Here is a 19841-nt window from a genome sequence, read left to right on the forward strand (position 1 = left end):
ATCCAGCCAAAATTTTCTGCCGTCCCTATCATCATGCTAAGAACTTCCATCACCAAAGTAAAGAAATAAGGAGTTAACAAATCTCCTAGTCTAATCCTCTTTAAGATTTAAAGAAACCAAGTGGGCTCCCTCTGATCATAAAGGAAACTCTAACGGTGGATATGCAATATACCTGATCCATCCAATCCATTAATCACCAAAATTTGTTCTATTACAAAATATTTTGCAGATACGACCAATTGACATGGTCATAAGCCTTTTCTAGATCAAGCTTACAAGCTATCCCTTTCTTTTTTGACTTCAGTAGATGATCAAGACATTCATTGGCCACTATAGCTGCATCAGTTATTTGCTCCCTTAATAAAAGCATTCTGATTGGCTGAAAATAGCTAATCAATAACAAGCTTGATCCTTTCTGCCAAAAGTTTAGCAATTATCCTATAAATACTCCCTAACAGACTGATCGGCCTGAAACCTTTCACCTCAACCACCCCCTTCTCTTTTTGGAACTAGAGCAAGATAGGTGGCATTTAAGCTTTTAACAAAAGATCTTTTCTGATAGAATGCTTCCACTGTTCTCCAGATGTGATCCTTCACTGTGTTCCAGTATCTTTTTAGAAATGAAGATTAAAACTATCTAGGCCTGGAACTGTCTCCTTTGAAGGATTTAATGACAGCTTCTAACTCCTATACAGTAAAATTTCTCTGCAGCCATTCCTTCTCATTTTCGGGGAGCCTACTCAAGTTCTTATCTTCCCGACTCAGTCTCCATTCTTCTGTTTACCTGAATAATTAGTCATAAAAGCCTTGGATGTGAACCGTTATGACCTTCTCATCATCCACCAGTTCCTCATCAATTACTATTTAGTCAATACAATTATATATCTTGTGTGCATTGGCCTGTTTGTGAAAAAAAACTTTATATTTCTTTCATCATGTTTGATCCATAGACACCTTGAATTTTGTCTTCATGAGATCTCTTCAGCTTGTGCAGCTTCCTCGAACTCCCTTTTGATTGAATTCCTCTCTGCTTCGGTCTGTTCCTCATTCTTATTGCCCCTTGCACCATAATCAACCTTAGCCAGGCTTTATTTTTCTTTTTCCTCTAAGTTCCAAAAATATATACACACAAGTAACACCGTGTTACAGAAAATGGTAACTGTGTACCTCCTAGATCTATGGAATTCGTGCACCGGATAGCAACACAATCAAGCAAGCATTCTTACCAGAGCTTTGGTACATAGTCATCAAAGATGTCATTGGCAATGGGCATATACAATATAAGTACAGCAATTCCATCGTAAAAGCAAAATCTGTCTTTAAAGAAGTAAAGTAAGAAACACGGAACACATGATGAAAATTCAATCTATCTGCATAGTTTGGTAAATAATCATCAAAGGACTACACAACAAAAACTGGAGCAATTCAATAACTTATTTATAGAAACAATCTTAATTAATTGTGCATGTCCAGAAACCAGAGAAGTGTTTTAGAAACAAACTGGATGGATTAAGGATTATGTTTACAAGTATATCTAAATGTACAATGTGAGGGAGAAGAATCACAACTGAGAAATGTTTATGTTAAAGTTGTGACTCACTTTATCAAAGATTGGTTAAGGTAAAGGATGAGTTACCTGTCGGCTACCTAACCAAACATTTCTCACGCTGACGGCTGATCAGTACTTGGCTGGTGATGATACTCTTAGCACCTGCTAAGGAAGAAGCGACTGTTTTGACAGGTGAATATGCTCATGGTACTCATCAGCATTTATCTGCAGCTAAAAAATGATAATCAAGAAGTAAAGAAATTACATATAAGATTACAGTGTAGTCCCGGACTCATGAGCTGCAGACAGTAAGTGAAGGATTAGCAAAACCAAAAGACTGAATAGCCAAGTGTCAGATTCTTATGCTCATATACAAGCTTTAAGAAAACATAATATTAACCAGGTAAAAATGTCAAAACAGCAATAAATTAGGAAAAGGATCAGGAAACACTACAAAAGATGATCAAACAAAATTGCCCTTGCAATCTTTGCTAATTAGTTTACAAGGAAACATTGCCTGAATTTAAACAATGAGGACTTTCTAGCATTCCCTTCAAATAAGTATACAAAAATGGCCATAATTACAAGTGCTACTTGGCCAGAGATCTCTTAACCTATCATTTCTTGAACAAGCAAAAGATCTTTCTCTACTGAACAGTTAAATAGTCCATAAGAATGTACAATGAGCAGTCAAACTGTCAAAACATATTTAACTCAGAAAGGTCGTCCATTGGTATTTCAAGTCCGTCACCATTTTCTTCTGTCAAACCATCAACATCAAAGTTGAACCAAGAATTGAAATCTTGAGGCGCCCCAAGATCAGATTCTACTCCTAGATCTTCTATCGCATCAATGTCATTCAGTGGCAAATTCATGCCGTCAGCAGATTCTTTCCTCTCCATTGATGAATTAACATCACCCTCTCTTTTTCTGTTACCACTGGCATTGACCAATTCTCCAGAACCATTAGCAGAAGGGTAAACTGGATGTGTCGTGATCCCCGTGAATTTGTTAAAAGATCCACTAACGGATGTAGAAAGCTGAGCTGTCTTGTGTTTGGGCTTTGTTTTTGTTTTGCGCTCACCCTTGGAATTCCCCAGTGAACGCCCAGCTTTTGCATTTGCATTTCTCGCTAAAGAATCCCTATCTCTTTCGCTTCTCTTTCCTTTGGCACCACCTAGAAGAGTTCCACCAAGAGTAGAAGTGGCTCTGAAAGCAGCACCAGCGCCAACATCATCAAGCAGTACTTTTTTCCTCCCTCTATTTATTATCGGCCCATTTTTAGCAAAAGCATGATCAGATTGATGATTGAACCTTTCATATGGATCAACCAGAACACCATCAGCTCTAACAGGGCACGAGCCTGTGTAACAAGAGAAATGTCAGCTATTACAGCACGTCTGATAAGAGCAAGACTAGATAAACACATAACAAAACTAAAATTGACCATGTGAAGATGAAGGAACAATTTGTTTTCAAAAATGAGCATTTGTCAGAAACGGTGCCAGTAATTACTACCCAGCTAAGAAGAACAAAGCGTGCAAGACATAAACGAAAGATATTAAAGCATAAGAAGATCAAATTATAATTTTATAGAAAGAAAAAAACCTCTTGTTAGAACAAGAATTAACATATTTGGTTGACCCAGAGCAGGAAATAGAAAATATTGTGACTAGCTCAAAGTTGTCAAAGCATAGTCAGCACAGTGTCATTCCAATATATATGATAACTCAATAATGAAAAGCTTTATTAGCAACTGCTTACCAGCCAAAAGATCTGCCTCATTAATACGAGGAGGTGCGGCAAAAATAATGTCATGGAGCACTGGCTCGCTAAAGCAACTAGTTCTACTATCCTCAAACTTCCTACACCTGGAAAGTGTTCTCTTTGCAAAAGACAATGCAACCGGTTTTGACACCTTAGGAATCCCATTTTTGGAAGCTAAAGTTCCTCGAGTCGCCTGTCAAATTAATCCAAAAGATATGCAGTTAATAATCTGAATCACAAAGTTGGGTCACATCCATATGCTGCAGTAAGTTAATTATGAAATCTCCAGTGATTAATATGCTGCACAGCATAAGGAATTAAGGATGATAAATTCAAATTCCCTAAAATCAGGTTACCATAAACAGATAAAGGGTCAAAATATTACATGATTAATTCACTTCAGCCATGTTTTTTTTATTATTATTATAAAGGCAACTTTCACTTCAGCCATGTTTATGTATGAATTCTCTTGGATTTGTGAGTAGCAATGTCAGTATGCTAGCTAGTGAATTATAGTTGAGTATTAATATATATGTATGTTGCCAACATCCTTTGCCGGAGATAAAGGTATGTAAAGAAATATAGCAAAGAAAAAAAATAAAGTTTCATAATTCTTTTCATTGGTGAAATAAAGTTACATCATTTTAATTATAATACGCCTTATTCAATAGTGGATCTCCTAATATCTTTAATAGCGGAAAACTGTTCTAGCATGTGTAAGTTGGGTTTCTATGGAAAGAAAGGAATACTGGGTGTTTTGAGGGAAAAGAAATCACTTTTGGTGTAAACTCCAGGATGTATTTAAGATACAGAAAAACTCACTACAGGAATAAATCTTTAGTGTAGAGCCCATCCCTTCCTTTTTTTCTTTGTTCTTTTTAAATTTTGCGCAGGGGGAGTCCATTCTTATGATTTCCTATCACCATCTACGTGTCTGGTTTTGTTTTATTTATAAAATTTCTTTTGTACCGAGAGTGAGATAAATCACCTCCTCTATCTTTTTTATTGGGCCCACCCCTCTACCCTTTCTCTTTATTTTTTATTTTTTGAACTCTGGGCATGACAATAGCCATTTTTTCAACAAAATCATATTTGACCTGAAAAAATCTATACTAGGATCAAATTTTCTTTGGTGGGCATCTTATAATTGAACTTTAGAATTTATTCAATGTATCAAACCTTAATCCATCTGAAAACCAGAACTGGATTCAAACATAGAAAGAAGTACCACATTTGTGTTTCAGATCACATATTACACAGTCAGTTACTTTGAGCAAGCTTCTAGAGTTTTAGTTTCCTCCCAAATCTATGATTGCTCTGGTCAACAACGTATACTCCTTATAGTCTAGGATGGTCATATATAGTAATTATGTATAAATATCCTTCACAATATTTTGCAACCAAAATCAGTGTTCTTCAGGCGCTACAACATTAAGCACAGTATAAGAAACATATCATGACCGTACAGATAAAAGAGTGCAACCCTTACCAAGAGCTTTTTGTAAGCTAGCTCAACAAGTTTATTCATTGCAATCTGCTCAGGGTCCCTGGAAATTCAGTTGAGTTTATAAGGCACACATGAATCCAAAATGCAGAGAAATAAGCAAACCTGATGACATCTAATATCTTACCATCCTTCCAAGTCTTTGCCTTCTTGAATTGCTTTAGATATTTTCTCCATATATGTTTTCTTTTTACCAATCTACAGGAAATAGAACAAATGATATACTTCAGTTACAGCATGTGAAGAAAGATGTCCATATAGACCTGAAAGCGATGGTCTTTGTCCACCCATCTGTTCTCAATGTTCTTGAGAACATTAGATTTGCTGGCATATTTGGCAACAACAAACAGGGAAAAAGACGGAAAATGAGTAAATTATTAGGACGCTAATAATGACAGAAGACAACCTCTTGATAGAGTCCCCTCTCCAGCTGCATAATTTCCTGGTTGATAACTTCATCTTCTTTATCATCTAAACCAGGCTGTAACAATTATGCAAAAAGACAAGGAAAAATTAAAATCAAATAATCTTAGGTACATATGTTAAAATAAAGCATATGATTTTGTTCCAACTAGAGAATAATACTACTCAGACGCACCCAAAGTAAAATATGCAAATTAATAAGCATTGAGGAGGGAAGGAAAATGATAGGGGGAAATCTCAAAATCACAGGCTAAATGAAAGACGAGAATATCCTTCATTTTGTTACCAATTGGAGAAAGCATACCACAGGTTCAATATAAAGGCCAATGCTCTGCAATTCTAGCAAGAGTTTATCATCAAAAGCCATCTGTGCATATTGACGTTCAAATGAGGAAATACCGAAACTGTTAATCTGCAACCTTTGAGGTACATCCGTATCACATTCAGAAAGGCCTACAAACAGCCCAACCTCTGAATGCAAATATCCATTATTTCCTCGTGACATCTCATCACTGTATTGAGGTCCTCGGACATCAGGGTTTCGATGATACACACCATACCCATTGCAGGAAACAAACTCATTACCAGTCCCATTTTTCTTTATCTGAGAACTAAAAACTGTATCATACTCAACTTCAGTCCTATTCATTTTTCTACTCTGAGAATCAATGACACCATGCAATAAAGTTTCTGGACCATTCTGTGGTGACATAAATAAGTCAAACCCATTTTCTTCACATTCTTCAATGTCATCCTCTACAATTAGAGCTGACAGTACTCTTTGGTAAAGTGGAGTAACTTTGTCAAATATTCTATCTGAGTCAACTTTCGCACTTAGAATAGAATCATGAAATTGATCGACCAGTTCTGTATCAGATGACACTTTCGAGCCATTTTGATTATTGATGCATCTGTTCTTCTCAACAGATGGAGAATCAGAAACAGAAGTTCCATCATGAGCATGACCACCCTGGGAAAGCAAGCATCAAGAGAAGTATTTAGCTAAAGCAGAGTTGCCAACAACATATGATATATTGTTAAAATGAAATCTTATTTCACAACAGGCAGCAGTAAAATATGAGACTTGGAAAGACATGTCGAATATTTTAATTAATATAAATAATCTAGGCAATCCGTTCAAGCACTTCACGGTAAGCATAAAAGGGACAAACCAGACTTGCACGGGGAGGTAACAGTTAGGAAGCTCCAGCTAGAGAGTGACTGAAGCATGTCATGTGATACAGATCAATAAAACTAGAAGTAAGGATAAAGGAACGCATTCTCCAAATACAAGATGGCTAGAGAACATCTGCTGTTTTATTAGTTGCTCTCTTGAAATTAGCAGGGATAAAAAAAATGTCAAAGTTGGATTTGATTCAAGTAACAATGACCAGGAATTACTAAAATACACTCAAATACAATACGAAGCTTTTATACAGTAGTGGACTGCAAGCAACAAAATGAAAAAGATGGCAGAAACCACCAACTAACAAAAACAGAAAATAACCACTTGCAAAAGAATTTCAGGTGGTGGTACAGGGATTGAGGCTAACATATAAACGAAATTGAAACACGAAAAGCTACGAGGAGAATATCTGACGAAGGTATATAGGAGGTTAATGAAGGGATTAAGCCCTCCACCCACCCACCCATCAAGGCCCTAGCTCGCCCACCAGAAGCCAGTTTTCAATCCCCCAAAGCAAATGATAAACAGAGAAATGTTTTATCCTCCCACTTTTCACATAAACTATCTACCAACCAAATCACTGCTAAAAATAAGTTATGATACAGGAAAAAGATAATTAGGTATCAGTGGGTACCAGAACATTATTGGTACGATTTAGAGTTTGAGACAGATTAGCATGAGATTCCTCTGCTGATTTCAGCTGATAAAAACATCAAAGAACAAGACTTAATAAACATCCAATATCAGACAAAAGCAGATAGATGTGTGGTACAATCAAAATTATCATTAGTTGTCACCTGTTCCAGAAGGTAGGATTTCTCCTCTGCACTGACAGAAGCAAAAAGTCTATCCACTGTCTTCCAGAATGCACTTGGACATGCATGAACTACCACAGCAATCAAAATAAACTAAGTGCCTAATTGTTTATATTTTTTCCTACCAGAAAAGATGGAATCAAAAGAGCGAAAAGAGAATTTTGATGTCAGACACATACTACTTGCATTATATGCCGAGTTTGCAGCAGCTAGGAGCTCCTCGCGGTCATCATCTGATTCCCCTGAAATATGGAAAATGAGATAGCAATATTATTTGTGCAATATTATTTGTTTGAGGCAGGAGGGAAACCAGAACCACCTAGATAATATGCCAATTGTCAGCACGCACTAAGGGCAGCACCAAAACTACCAACCTAAATATCAAACAGTTGAACTCAACAATCACTGGAGATTGGTCACACAAGATTAGTATCAAAGGACAAAGATACAAGATTAGCCATTTCCTATTCCTTTATTTCACCCCCTTCATTTCTTTGTCCACAATCATATACCAGCTCATTCTAACAAACTGATAATGTAATGAAAACTGACTTTACATTTTAGTGAACAGAAGGAAATACAAAAATAAATCAGTTTTTCTCTTCTCCAATGCATCACATCATACCACCTGCATATTCTTCACCACATAAGAAGGTGGGCACACACAGAGACTGCTAGAAACTAAGTCCAAATCATGGATAAAGGCAAATGAATTCATTAAAAGACAAAATACAGACGGCTAGAAACTGGGGAAAAAATCTTGGAGAAGGGCAAACTGGTACAAATTTAAGAAACATACTCCACATTAGTGAAGGAAAACTTTACACTGAGATACTTGATTTATTTAAGTAAATGAAGGACTTACCAGTGAAATCAGGAGAACCACTGCTCAGAGGATTCCCAAGACGAGAAAACCCTTTGCGTTCCAAGTGCTTTTTCAAAGGACGGCCTGACTTACTGCCACAATCAAATATGATTTAAGTTAATGGAGAAGAGAAGCAGCAAAAGCGCAAGAAACTTCTTCAGTTAAAAGACCAGAACCTTCCGTGCTTTTCAGAAGCCGGCCTCGAGTTACGAAGTGGTTTCGCTGTGACTTGATTTTCAAACTTCTCCCTTGTAGGAGAAATGCTACTCCTAGAAAATGCCGACCCTCTTCCACTTCGGCCTTGTCTACGCACGCCATCACCTGTTTCTCCTTTGACAAGAAATTTGTTCTTCTTCATATGTGAGGTAGACACCCCATTACTCTGAACAGTATTTACAGGTTTTTCTTCACCTTCACAAGTAACACCACCCTTTTCTTTTAATCTGCTTTCACCAGCACCAGATTCTTCACTGTCAGAGAGTCTGGTAGGGGATAAAACACTATCAGCTTTAACTTTAAGGTTTTGCGTAAGATTGCTGGCATCCTTTGAAAGAATAGAACCACTTGTTACACCAGGAGTTAACCTAGCTCCAAAATCAGAAGGTGAACATGCCTCTGATGGCACCTCCACCTCGTCCTGGTTTGAAATTGGTGAGATAAGATTAGCCCTCCTTGTACGAGAAATCTTTTGCGGCCTCTGACCAATCCATTGTGTTATGGGTGGAGACGAGGATCCTGTTGGTAATGGACGTTTGCGATTATTGACCCCACCTACAGCAAGATTTTTGTTGACATTTGGGGGCTGTTCCCAGCTTTCCAAGGTTCCAGGTAAACGGGGAATGTTAGAGGGTGAATTAGCAGCAGCAAGGGAGCCACTCCGTGGTGCCCTTGAGGCCTTCCCTTTTGCTATTGGACTGGGACAGACAGCATGGTTCTCCTCATGACTATTCAACCTAGAGGAAGAAAACCACATAGTAAGAATTCGGCCTGACAACAACCATTAGTTAGGAGATAAAAACAAATGTATTGCAAACCAAGACATACTTAATGCTTCCTTTTCCCAGCACCCGCTCTTTATTCAAACCAGCAGTTGGATCCCTAGAAAGAGCAGACTTATCCTGTTCATTTTTAAGCATTGTACGAGCATTAACACCAGCAAGTGATGAGCCATCTGACTTATTAATGCTACCAGCACCGTTTGATATTCCCGACCTGTGCAAAAGAGTTCGTTACAACATAAATAGTTATTCTTCTTAAGCCAGTGTTAGGTAACAAAGACGGTGCAAAAAATGAAAAATAACAAAAAGGCATCCTGAAGAGAGAATGTCCTAAGATCACAGTAGTCAAAAATGCATGATAAAGATCAAACTATGTATCCAGTTTCAGTTTAAGTTCCTTAGCTCAACCTAAAAAATAAAGGTCAAATGTGATTCCTTTTGAAGTCTTCGCATTTGGACAATAAATATTTTTATCAGGGCCGTGAAAAGCAGCTATTCACACGAAAAAACAGCAAAACAAAGAATGAATAAAAGATTGAAGGCACAGGAAATGAATGATTCTGTTTGACCGAGTCTAACTAGAATCATATCAATCAATCACTAGAGGCTGGTAGAAGCAGTGTTATCAAAACAAAAAATCGCAAAAAAAACCCTAAGCTCCAATAAACTATGGGCTTTAATGAAAGAAGGCGCAAGGGGAGAAAAAATACAATAACTATGTTTAGTCCAAGACTAATAATTTAAAAGCATGAAGAACAAATATAATGAAGAAATTGAAAAATAATAACGATTAAGTGAAATAGCAGTTGTTTAGTCTCATCTCTTTAGAAGAGGTTCGTTGGCAAAGAAAAGTATGTCTTAGACCTTCATGACGACACTAAAGCGCACATTAAGTGAGGCGAAGAACTCAACACATTTTAAGCCTCACTTCAGGGCTTAAGCGCACCTTTTATAACATTGGGTAGAACACGATTCTCCTTTACTTAAGTAGGCTTACCTGCAAAGAACTGGTACTTGATCTGACGAGGGCTGTCTTGAAGGCAATAAACCAAAGAGGACACTCAACTTAATAGATATGGTAGGACATTTGCTCTTCACTGGTTATTCTCCCAGGTAATTCTTCACATTCCAACTAAAACAATGCTTAATGCTTAAACTGCTGCCTTAGAAGAGTACAGCAATTCAATGAAGTAAGGAACTTCCCGCTATATCTTACAACAAAATATGAAGTAATTCCTTTATTTCTTAAACCTATCTGGAATTAGACAATATTGAATAGAAATGTTCCAACACTTCCTCGAAGTGAAAGTTGCAATCCTGTACCAAAACCATCTACAAAGATCTATGGTCTTGTACAACTGAGAGCAAGAGGCATCATCAATTGGTTCAAACTTAAAGTAATGTGTTAACTCAACAAAGCCAGAGAACCTAAACCAGACTATCCTTCATCTTAAATGGCAAATAGTTAAACCAAACACTCTTATATAGAACTTAATGACATCAACATGGAAGTGATGTTATTAGAAATAATTCCAGAATAACATTTACCTGAAACCAGGGGAATCAGAAGGTGACAAGCCAGGTTCACTGGCAAGTCTATGGTGCGGCATTCGTTTAGGCTCTCCATCATTCTCCAAGGGCCTTGAAATGACAGCACCAACTGATCGTTTCCTTTTCATCTTTTTGTCCCAACCTTCACCTCCAGCTGGCAATCTGCGAATCTTTTCTTCGGACATATCAGAATCGGCATTGCTATCTTTTAACATGTCTCGATCTTTCACTATCATAGACTGCCTGGATAGAGCACTATTCCGGTACTCCGCCTAAATTATATGGAAAAGGAAAAGATCAGTAGACTTTTTGATACAAGAAGATGTAGATGAAGCTTACAATACGCAGCAAGTAATATCCAACAGTATTCATTCAACAGAAAGAAAAAATTTCATTAACCAAGCAATGCTAGATGATGGGCATAAGAAGATAGAATTCTTCCATTGCAAAACAAAAGAAGAAAGCAAACAGCCAAATGACAATTTATACTTGTGGAATATCTACAGGTTCCTCTAAGGGCGCAGAGAGGAAACAAGGCAAGTGGTATCATGCACCACCCACAAGAAATGAAAGTTCCACAGATGGCCCTTAATCTTGTCCTGCTACAATTCTCTCTGTCATTAGAAGAGTAACCAGAGGAAGATTCTCCTGGCACAGAACCTCCATCTTTGCAAGATCTAATGGTAGTTTAGTTAAAAGAAATCAAGATTTGAGAAACACCAGCCTCTCAATGCTTGTAAATGGAACTCGCAACAAAGTGAGTCCCTCCTACTTACAGTTAATTAATTAATTGAAAATCATGAGATATAAGGAGCTTTCCTTCATGTTAATTATTTACACAAAAATAAATAATATTCCATGATAGGGGACAATCTCTCTTCCTCTTACTGCGCTGGCATCATTCCCAGTCTTTTTTGAAACTTGAAGTATATATAATGCACACCTCTATTTTCTATACCCCGTGAAATAGATTTTTGTAATTCCTTCCATGAGCGCCGTGGAGGAAAACCATATACAAGAGGTATACCAAATTGTAGAAAGCCAACACAAAGATACATTGTTCTCCGATATATCTTTTATGATCTAAACCATTGTTCTACAAGTTATTTAGTAAAATCCTATATGAGCAGTTTTTCATCATCCTATGTGTTATTACTTATCGAAAAAAAATACACAATGTGGTTATGCAGAAGAACATATATAAAGGGAAAATAATAATTTTGGGGACATTATGCTGCCTTATCAACTTGATAAATAGCTCCTTTTCTTGGATAGAGCATAAAATTGTCACGAAAAGTAGTTGATTTAAGGTCAACAAATTTAAATAACATGATATCAATTACAAACCCGAGTTTCTGCCACTGATGTGCGTACACGCTTGTTAAGAGTACTATTCTTCAGCCGCTCCTCTATCTTCTGTGTTACAAGATCTGAAGGGCCTCGATGTATCTGTGTTCTTGAACCACCTAATCTCTCATTTGTTAACTGCTCATTCCTCTGTTGTTTCTTAGAAGGTATGCCTTCAGAATATTTTGACAGCTTATGCAAGTGTTCGTCAAGCTTTTTAGCTCTACCACTAGACCAAACAAAAAACAGCATCTCAGCAATGCAACTTGACTTTAAGGTAGGGTAACTTCCAATCGAAGTTTATCCAATACTCAATAAAGAATGCCATCAAGATGTTTAATTAGCACAAACACAAGAAAGAGAAGGAGAGTGCTGATCAGTGCAAGTAAAGATACAAAACCATGAAGAAGGATGCAACAGAACTGATTAGTCCAAAGAAAACTAGTTTATTATAAGAGGACAAAAGTACCTAGCTTTGTTGCACGACTCTGCAACACTATCTCTGAACTTCTTTAATTCATCACCAAAATGAAGTGGAGACTTCAAATGAGCAGCACCAAAAGAATTTTCTGAAGTGCTCCCAACAGTAAAGCCCAAAATTCTCCTTAACTCGCCTGAACGAGTATATTTTTGGTCACTCATTACAATTGGCTCCAGCATCAGGCATTGTGACAGGGAAGGCAAATCGCCCACGACTGCACCAGTTCCCCGGGATGCACCCTTCCCAGAACCAAATATACGGGTGTCTGAACTCTCTCTGAAGCTCCCAGACCTGTCCATACTGGGACCCATATAGCTCCCCTTAGGCCCATTGGTGTAGCTTCCAACAAAACCCGAGTCACTGCTAGCTGGAGTTAAGTTAAATCTCCCATTTCCAGCCATTTACAAACTCAGAACTAGAGCATTATATCTCCAACGAACTTTCCGTTTACAATTGGGTCCAGAAAAAAGATCAGCTTGTAATGAAGTTATAACCTTTAAAGACACAAGATAAGGGGCAATCAATGCCAGCTTTGAGAAAGAATCTCAGTACTCAAAATCCAGTGAAACATCATTCTCTGAAAGGCAAGCTCGCCAAAATTCAGGACTAAGACCTAGCAAATTCCCTTGAGAAACTATTTAATTTTCCTTTTCACTTGACACACCGTTCGGGAACCATGGATCATTACCTCACAAATAAATCTCTTCACAGCAAGAACTTAACACATTTTAACTAAAAACATAGCAAGAGCTTAACACATTACGACTAAAAACATAGCAACAATCTCATCACTACAAAATCTTAACACATTATAACTACAAAAATAGCAAGACACTTATAATCTTTTGTTGTTTAGGAAAATCCATTACTATTCCCACCGGCATTAGATTTTGGCGAAAGAAACACTTGAACATTTGGTTTTAATTGAGTTTCCAACAAAATTATCCATTTATTTGGGTAAATTAAACTGCATTTCATCAATGAACTATTAACTTCTCTAATTTTCAATGCTGACCAACAAAAGTTCAATAAAAATTAAAACAAAACAATTCAACAACATAAACTCACACGACATAGCGTCTACACAAGTTGAAATCTTATCTAAAGCCATAAGTGACACTAAATTCCATAATCAAAGTATCAAGTAAAAAAAAATCGAAACTTTTGACTAAATTTAAGACATAAGATTAAAAAATCCTCAGTCCAATTCAACAGTACTAACAATAGAAGCGGAGTACTCCAAAAAACCTAGCCAGTAAGAAGAACAATTGAAACACACTGAATTCAAGCAAAAACTCAACCAAACAAACAAAATTCAGCTGAAATTCGTTGAGCTAAATGAACAAAACTCAAATTGAAATGCAGAATCACACAAAATCAACCATCACAACACTTCAACTGACCGTTCAAACCCTACTTCCAACAAAACTGAAAATCTAGGGTTTATCAACCCCAAACCCAACCCTCAACCCGTTAAACACTAAACTAACAAAATTCACACAGAATACGTCAATTAACAAGCACATAGATATCGTAAATTCGAAAACATACCCAGCATTCACTGATCGGAAGCGATCGAAGAGAGAGAAAATACAGCGAAAAGATGAAACGAAGAGAGAGAAAGTAATAAAGTGAAAGGGAAAAAAAAAGAGTTAAGAGAGAGAAACTGAAAAAAAAAAAAAAACTTACACAAGTATAATGGTGGGCTTGATTTTTGTTTTTTCTTCTTCTTTTCGTTTTCGGCTAATTTTGGTTGACGCGGTTTGTTTAGCCCGCTTAAAAATTTAGGGGTAAAAAAGGAATTTTTCACGTAATTTGCAAAAAAGTGTTGATCAAAAAACAAGGCTACTTTATGCAAATGATGAAAGTAGGAAGTGTACTTGTCTTGTCATAGAATTTTTTTGGTTTTTTTTTTGGATTTTATTTATATGATGAAAAGGATAGAAAAGGTATATATGAGTGTGGGGTTTGGATTCTGACTTTATTAAATTCTCGATGATTAATCAAGATAGATAAGTTATGAAAGATGTGGATGTTAAGAGTGTTGTAGGATTTTGAGTTTTGACTGACGACTATTCAGGAAAACGAGGAGGAGATTTGAGAACTGAAAAAGATGAAACGATATTGAATATTGCTAGGAATGAATGAAATTTGATGATGTGGGGTTTATGGTTTGTTATTCTGTAGGATTGAGTTTTTGACTGATGACTATTCGGAGAAACGAGGAGGAAATTTGAGAACTGGAAAAGATGAAACAATGCTGAATATTGCTAGAAATGAATGGGATATGATGATGTGGGATTTATGGTTTGTTATTCTGTAGGGTTGAGTTTTTTACTGATGACTATTCAGGGAAACGAGGAGGAAATTTGAGAACTGGAAAAGATGAAACGATGTTGAATATTGTTGGGAATGAATGGAGTTTGACGGTATGGAGTTTAGAGTTTGTTATTCTGTAGGGTTGAGTTTTTGACTGATGAATATTCAGGGAAACGAGGAGGAAATTTGAGAACTGGAAAAGATGAAACGATATTGAATATTGTTAGGAAAGAATGGAGTTTGATGGTGCGGGGTTTATGGTTTGTTATTCTGTATGGTTGAGTTTTTGACTGATGAATATTCGAAGAAACGAGGAGAAAATTTGAGAACTGAAAAAGATGAAGCGATGTCGAATATTGCTAGAAATGAATGGAATTTGATGGTGTGGGTATGGTTTATTATTCTGTAGAGTTGAGTTTTTTACGGATGAGAGGAAATTTGAGAACTGGAAAAGATGAAACGATGTTGAATATTGATAGGAATGAATGGAGTTTGATGGTATGGAGTTTAGGGTTTGTTATTTATAGGATGAAGGCGAGCCTTGATTAGAAAAATAATTAAAATATTTACGTATTTACTGATAAAAAGTAAATTATTGAGGTTTAAATGTATAGCTTTTTTTTTGTTGTTGTAGTTGATCGTTAAAATATTTTTTAAGTCCAATTAACTTTGAAGATTTTCAATTGAGGAAAAATCATAAAACTATAGTCAGTGAAAATGATTTCTACTGTTCAAATATTAAAATTTTGACATTTTAGTCTTATTATAAATTTTACTAAAAAGGAAAAACAGTAAAACTATGTTATTTGAGAATGATAATAATGGTCCAAGTATTAAAAATTTAATTTTAATTTTATTATAGAAGATCTAATTGAATTAATTATTCAATAATATTTTTATTAATTTTATATTTAAATAATGCGAAAAGTTTATTGTTTATAATGTATAAAATTAATGTGAGATACGATTGAAGAAATTTTATTCACATATATCTATCGATAAAAATTAAATTTGCGAAATTTAATTATTCAGCCTTTTTATGTTGTCGATCATAGCCAAAAAAAAAAAGGTTAAAATTGAAATTCTAGTTCCAATAATCTTGGAAATTTGGAAGGCTTTCAAATTAGGAGGAAAACAGTAAGACTAAACAGAGAAAAATAATGATTATAGTCAAAGTATTAAAAAAATTATTAATTTTGTTAGAAATTTTCCTTAAAAGAAAAATAAATAAAATATATATTATTTGAAAATGATAATTGTGATAAAAGTATTAAGAAATTACTAATATATTGATTCTGTTATAATTTTTTTATATTTGACTTGATTAAATAACATATCATGTGTTTTTTTATTAATTTTCTATTTAAAACTTACAAATTATTTAGGTCTTTCTCTTCAAGTATGAAAATAATTCTCTTCAAGTATGAAAATAATTAGGTAATTTATGTAATTTACTTCTATATTTTATCATCCAAGTGTGAAATAATCATACATTTGAAGTGAAGAGTCATTTTATTTTACTTCACAGTCAAATTACAAATTTTTAATGTTTTTGTCATTTTTTCTGGGAGTAACTTTCTTCTTGTGATTTTCATTTAATAAAAATAATTTAAACATTATGTAAATTATTCATAAGATTAATAGTTTAAAATAGGGATAATTGTATAACAGCAAATTAATAATTTAAAATAAATGGAATCGCTAGTGTTTGATTTAATTGGTTTTCATAGTAAACATTTGTCAGTTGTCTCTCTTCCTAAACTCTCGCTTGCTTTCTCTCTGCTCGCCTCTCTCGCTTTATATAACAAAAGTGTATAAATTATTTTTTCTGTTTTGTATAAAGCGAGAGAAAATTATATATATACATGCAAAAACATATCTATTCATGATATACACTTAATTATACAATATACAAACATTTTACTTCGATTCAATTTTATACAAATACAAATTTTATACAGATATTGCAGCAAAATAGGCCAGCAAATTATACAATTGTAGCGAAATACAATTTTCTCTCGATTCATACAAAAGAAGTGAATAAATTGTGTTTCTATATTGTATAAAGCGAGATAAAATTGTTTGTACACATGCAAAAACATATATCTTCTTTCTATACACTTATAATTATACAATATACAAACATTTTACTTCGATTCAATTGTATACGAATGCAAATTTTACATAGATATCGCATCAAAATAGGTCAGCGAATTATAAAATTGTAGCGCAATACAATTTTCTCTCGCTTTATACAACAGAAGTGTATAAATTGTGTTTTTGTTTTGTATAAAGTGAGAGAATTGTTTATATACATGAAAAAACATATATCTTCTTTCGATACACTTATAATTATACAAAATATACAAATATTTTACTTCGATTCAATTGTATAGGAATACAAATTTTTATATAGATATTGCAGCGAAATAGGCCAGCGAATTATACAATTGCAGCGAAAAAGGCTAACGAATTATACAATTACAGTAAAATAGGCTAGTGAATTTACAATTGCAGCGAAATAAGTCAGCGAATCATACAATTGTTTATATATCGAATTACATTTACATGTTTGTTATGGAGCGCAATTATATAAACTTTGTTATAACATACAAATATATATTTTTTGCTTGCTATATGTGAAAGTTACCTTTTAAAATATTATACTCTTATAAAAAAATTATCACTCAATTACATGCATAATCAAATTAAACTATTCGAACAATGTTCATAATCTTATTTTTTTAAAAAATTAGTACTTAATATCAATAATAGTTCAGATATGAAAAGGATTAAAAAATTAATAATAAGCTTGTGTTTTTTCAGCTAACTCGCATGCTATTATCCTTTTAATAAACAATCAAACTCTTTTTTTTTTTTTAAGAATAGCATCTCATAATTTTTTAAAAGAAAACACTAAAATAAACATCAATAAAGGAACAAATTATTCAATCACAATATAAATTTTCAATGCCAGAAATGTAAAAAATTGAGTTTAGTAGTGTATGGTTTTCCCTCTTTCTTTTGAGTACACAAAATTTTTCTAATTTTTCTCCATGAATATTAATAATTTTTTTTTTGTATTTTATTAACTGTGATTTATACAATTTATTTATATCTAACATTTGCATATATTAAGCCTATCAAAAAAAAAAAATTGATTAAAATCAAACAATGTTAACTGAGAATTCTTATTAATTTTGAGGTAAGAGAGATTTTAACTTTCATTTATAATATTGACGGAAAATTGTATGGAAGTAAAAATTTAAACTATATTAAATGATATAGCTATTATTTTAAAAAATTGTGACTCACTTATACAATTTCCTTAAATATTGTTATTTACTTAATTTGTATGATTCGCTCAAGATTGTGTAATTTATTAGATTTCATAAATCATAATCTTGTAAATTTTAATTTTTGATCGTATAATTCTCTAATTTGTATGTTTATTCTAGCAATTTATTTGTGATTTATGAAAAATTCACAATAGATTATCACGTTTGTATATTGGCACGGAGTACTGGAAAAATTCTAAATACAAAAAATTGTATATGTGTACACTATTTGTAATTGTTTAACACATAGGCTTTGATATAGTTTTTCAAAACAATTAAGCATCCTATAAGTAAAATACGTTGTTTGCCGCAGAGGAATCCATCAACTTCGTACAATTAAAAGAGCTCATTAGCCCTCTATATATAATTACAATAGGAGAAAATGTCTGAAATATATTCGAACTTTGATTGAAATTGTTGTAACAATACTAAACTTTGAAAAATGAGATTTTACCCCCCTGCACTACTTAACAGTGTATTTTAAAGGTATAGATGTGTCTAAGGGGACATAAAAAACAGGGAAACTTTCATATATAACTACTTAAAAATAATTAGTTACTTTCCATAACTATAGTTTGATAATTATAATTTGTAGCTACATGTTATATGGAGGAGAGAGGTGAGCGAGACTGGAGAGAGAGAAGAGAGGCGAGAGAGAGGGAGAAAAGAGTGGAGAAAGGTGAACTGTATATGTATATTGGTTAGATAGTTGTTATTATACATATGTATTTCTATATATGACAAGAGAGATTGGGAGATGGAGGAGAGAGGCGAGCGAGACTGGGAGAGAGAGGAGAGAAGAGAGCGAGAGAGAGCAGAAGGTGGGAGAGAGGTGAATTGTATATGTATATAATTGTATATGACTGTATATTACACATATACATTTGTATAAATGGCAAGCGAGATTGAGAGAGTGAGGAGAGAGGCGAGTGAGAGAGGGTAGAGAATGGGAGAGAGGTGAATTGTATATGTTTATAGGTTATGTATTTGTATATCCTGGCGAATTATACAGACACAAACATGACTAATTATACAAACTCGAAGTCAGCCCACGTCATTACTGTATAATGTTAGTCGCAATTGCTAATTATAGCAAACTATAACTATGATGAGTAATTTAATAATATAAGTTTGCTAAGCCACATAATTTCATCCCTAAAAAGCATTTGCATAATTATAAATAGTAATGTGTCCATATGGACACATATATACCTTTAAAATATACTATTAAATAGTGTAGGGTAAAATGTCCTTCATAAAGTTTGATATCGTAAGAACAATTTCGGCCAAAGTTGAAGTATATTTCAAACCCTTTTCCATTACAATACTATAAATTGTTTGCGAGCAAACTGTCTAATCAAGCACATAATATCAACAATCAGTAGGTGAATTCTATAATCAAAAACACAAAATTCATAAATATATGAATAATCCATAAATATCAACAAATAATTATCTTAAAAGCACGTAACTGGCTATGAACGATCTATATGAATAATCTCTATTTCGTATTTAAGCATTGAATCACTATCAATAGAGAACAAGTCATAAAGAATAAGAACATTAAGTTGATTAAAAATAATTTATTACGATATTCTAGACAGACCGCTCTTAATCTCTAAAAAAAAATGTCAAAAGAAGGGAATAACCTAAATTACTCCTCACAAAGCTTTATAAATTTATGTCAAGCTCTTAATT

General features: G+C 34.2%; 1 protein-coding gene across 1 annotated transcript; it reads right to left on the reverse strand.

Annotated features, from left to right (window-relative positions):
- Positions 1-1953: 1953 nt before the first annotated feature.
- Positions 1954-14174, reverse strand: LOC107004464. Its single transcript, XM_015202661.2, has 16 exons — positions 14038-14174; positions 12475-12980; positions 12006-12234; positions 10656-10930; positions 9154-9321; positions 8286-9062; positions 8110-8201; positions 7424-7486; positions 7227-7315; positions 7064-7129; positions 5548-6213; positions 5227-5301; positions 4948-5018; positions 4806-4863; positions 3314-3509; positions 1954-2912 (listed from the first exon to the last, which is right to left on the reverse strand). The coding sequence occupies exons 2-16, from the start codon at positions 12885-12887 to the stop codon at positions 2248-2250; spliced, it is 3903 nt and encodes a 1300-aa protein (XP_015058147.1). The 5' UTR covers positions 12888-12980; positions 14038-14174; the 3' UTR covers positions 1954-2247.
- Positions 14175-19841: the final 5667 nt, after the last annotated feature.

Source organism: Solanum pennellii, chromosome 11 (genome assembly GCF_001406875.1).
Source record: "Solanum pennellii chromosome 11, SPENNV200".
In the NCBI taxonomy this organism is placed as follows: Eukaryota; Viridiplantae; Streptophyta; class Magnoliopsida; order Solanales; family Solanaceae; genus Solanum; species Solanum pennellii.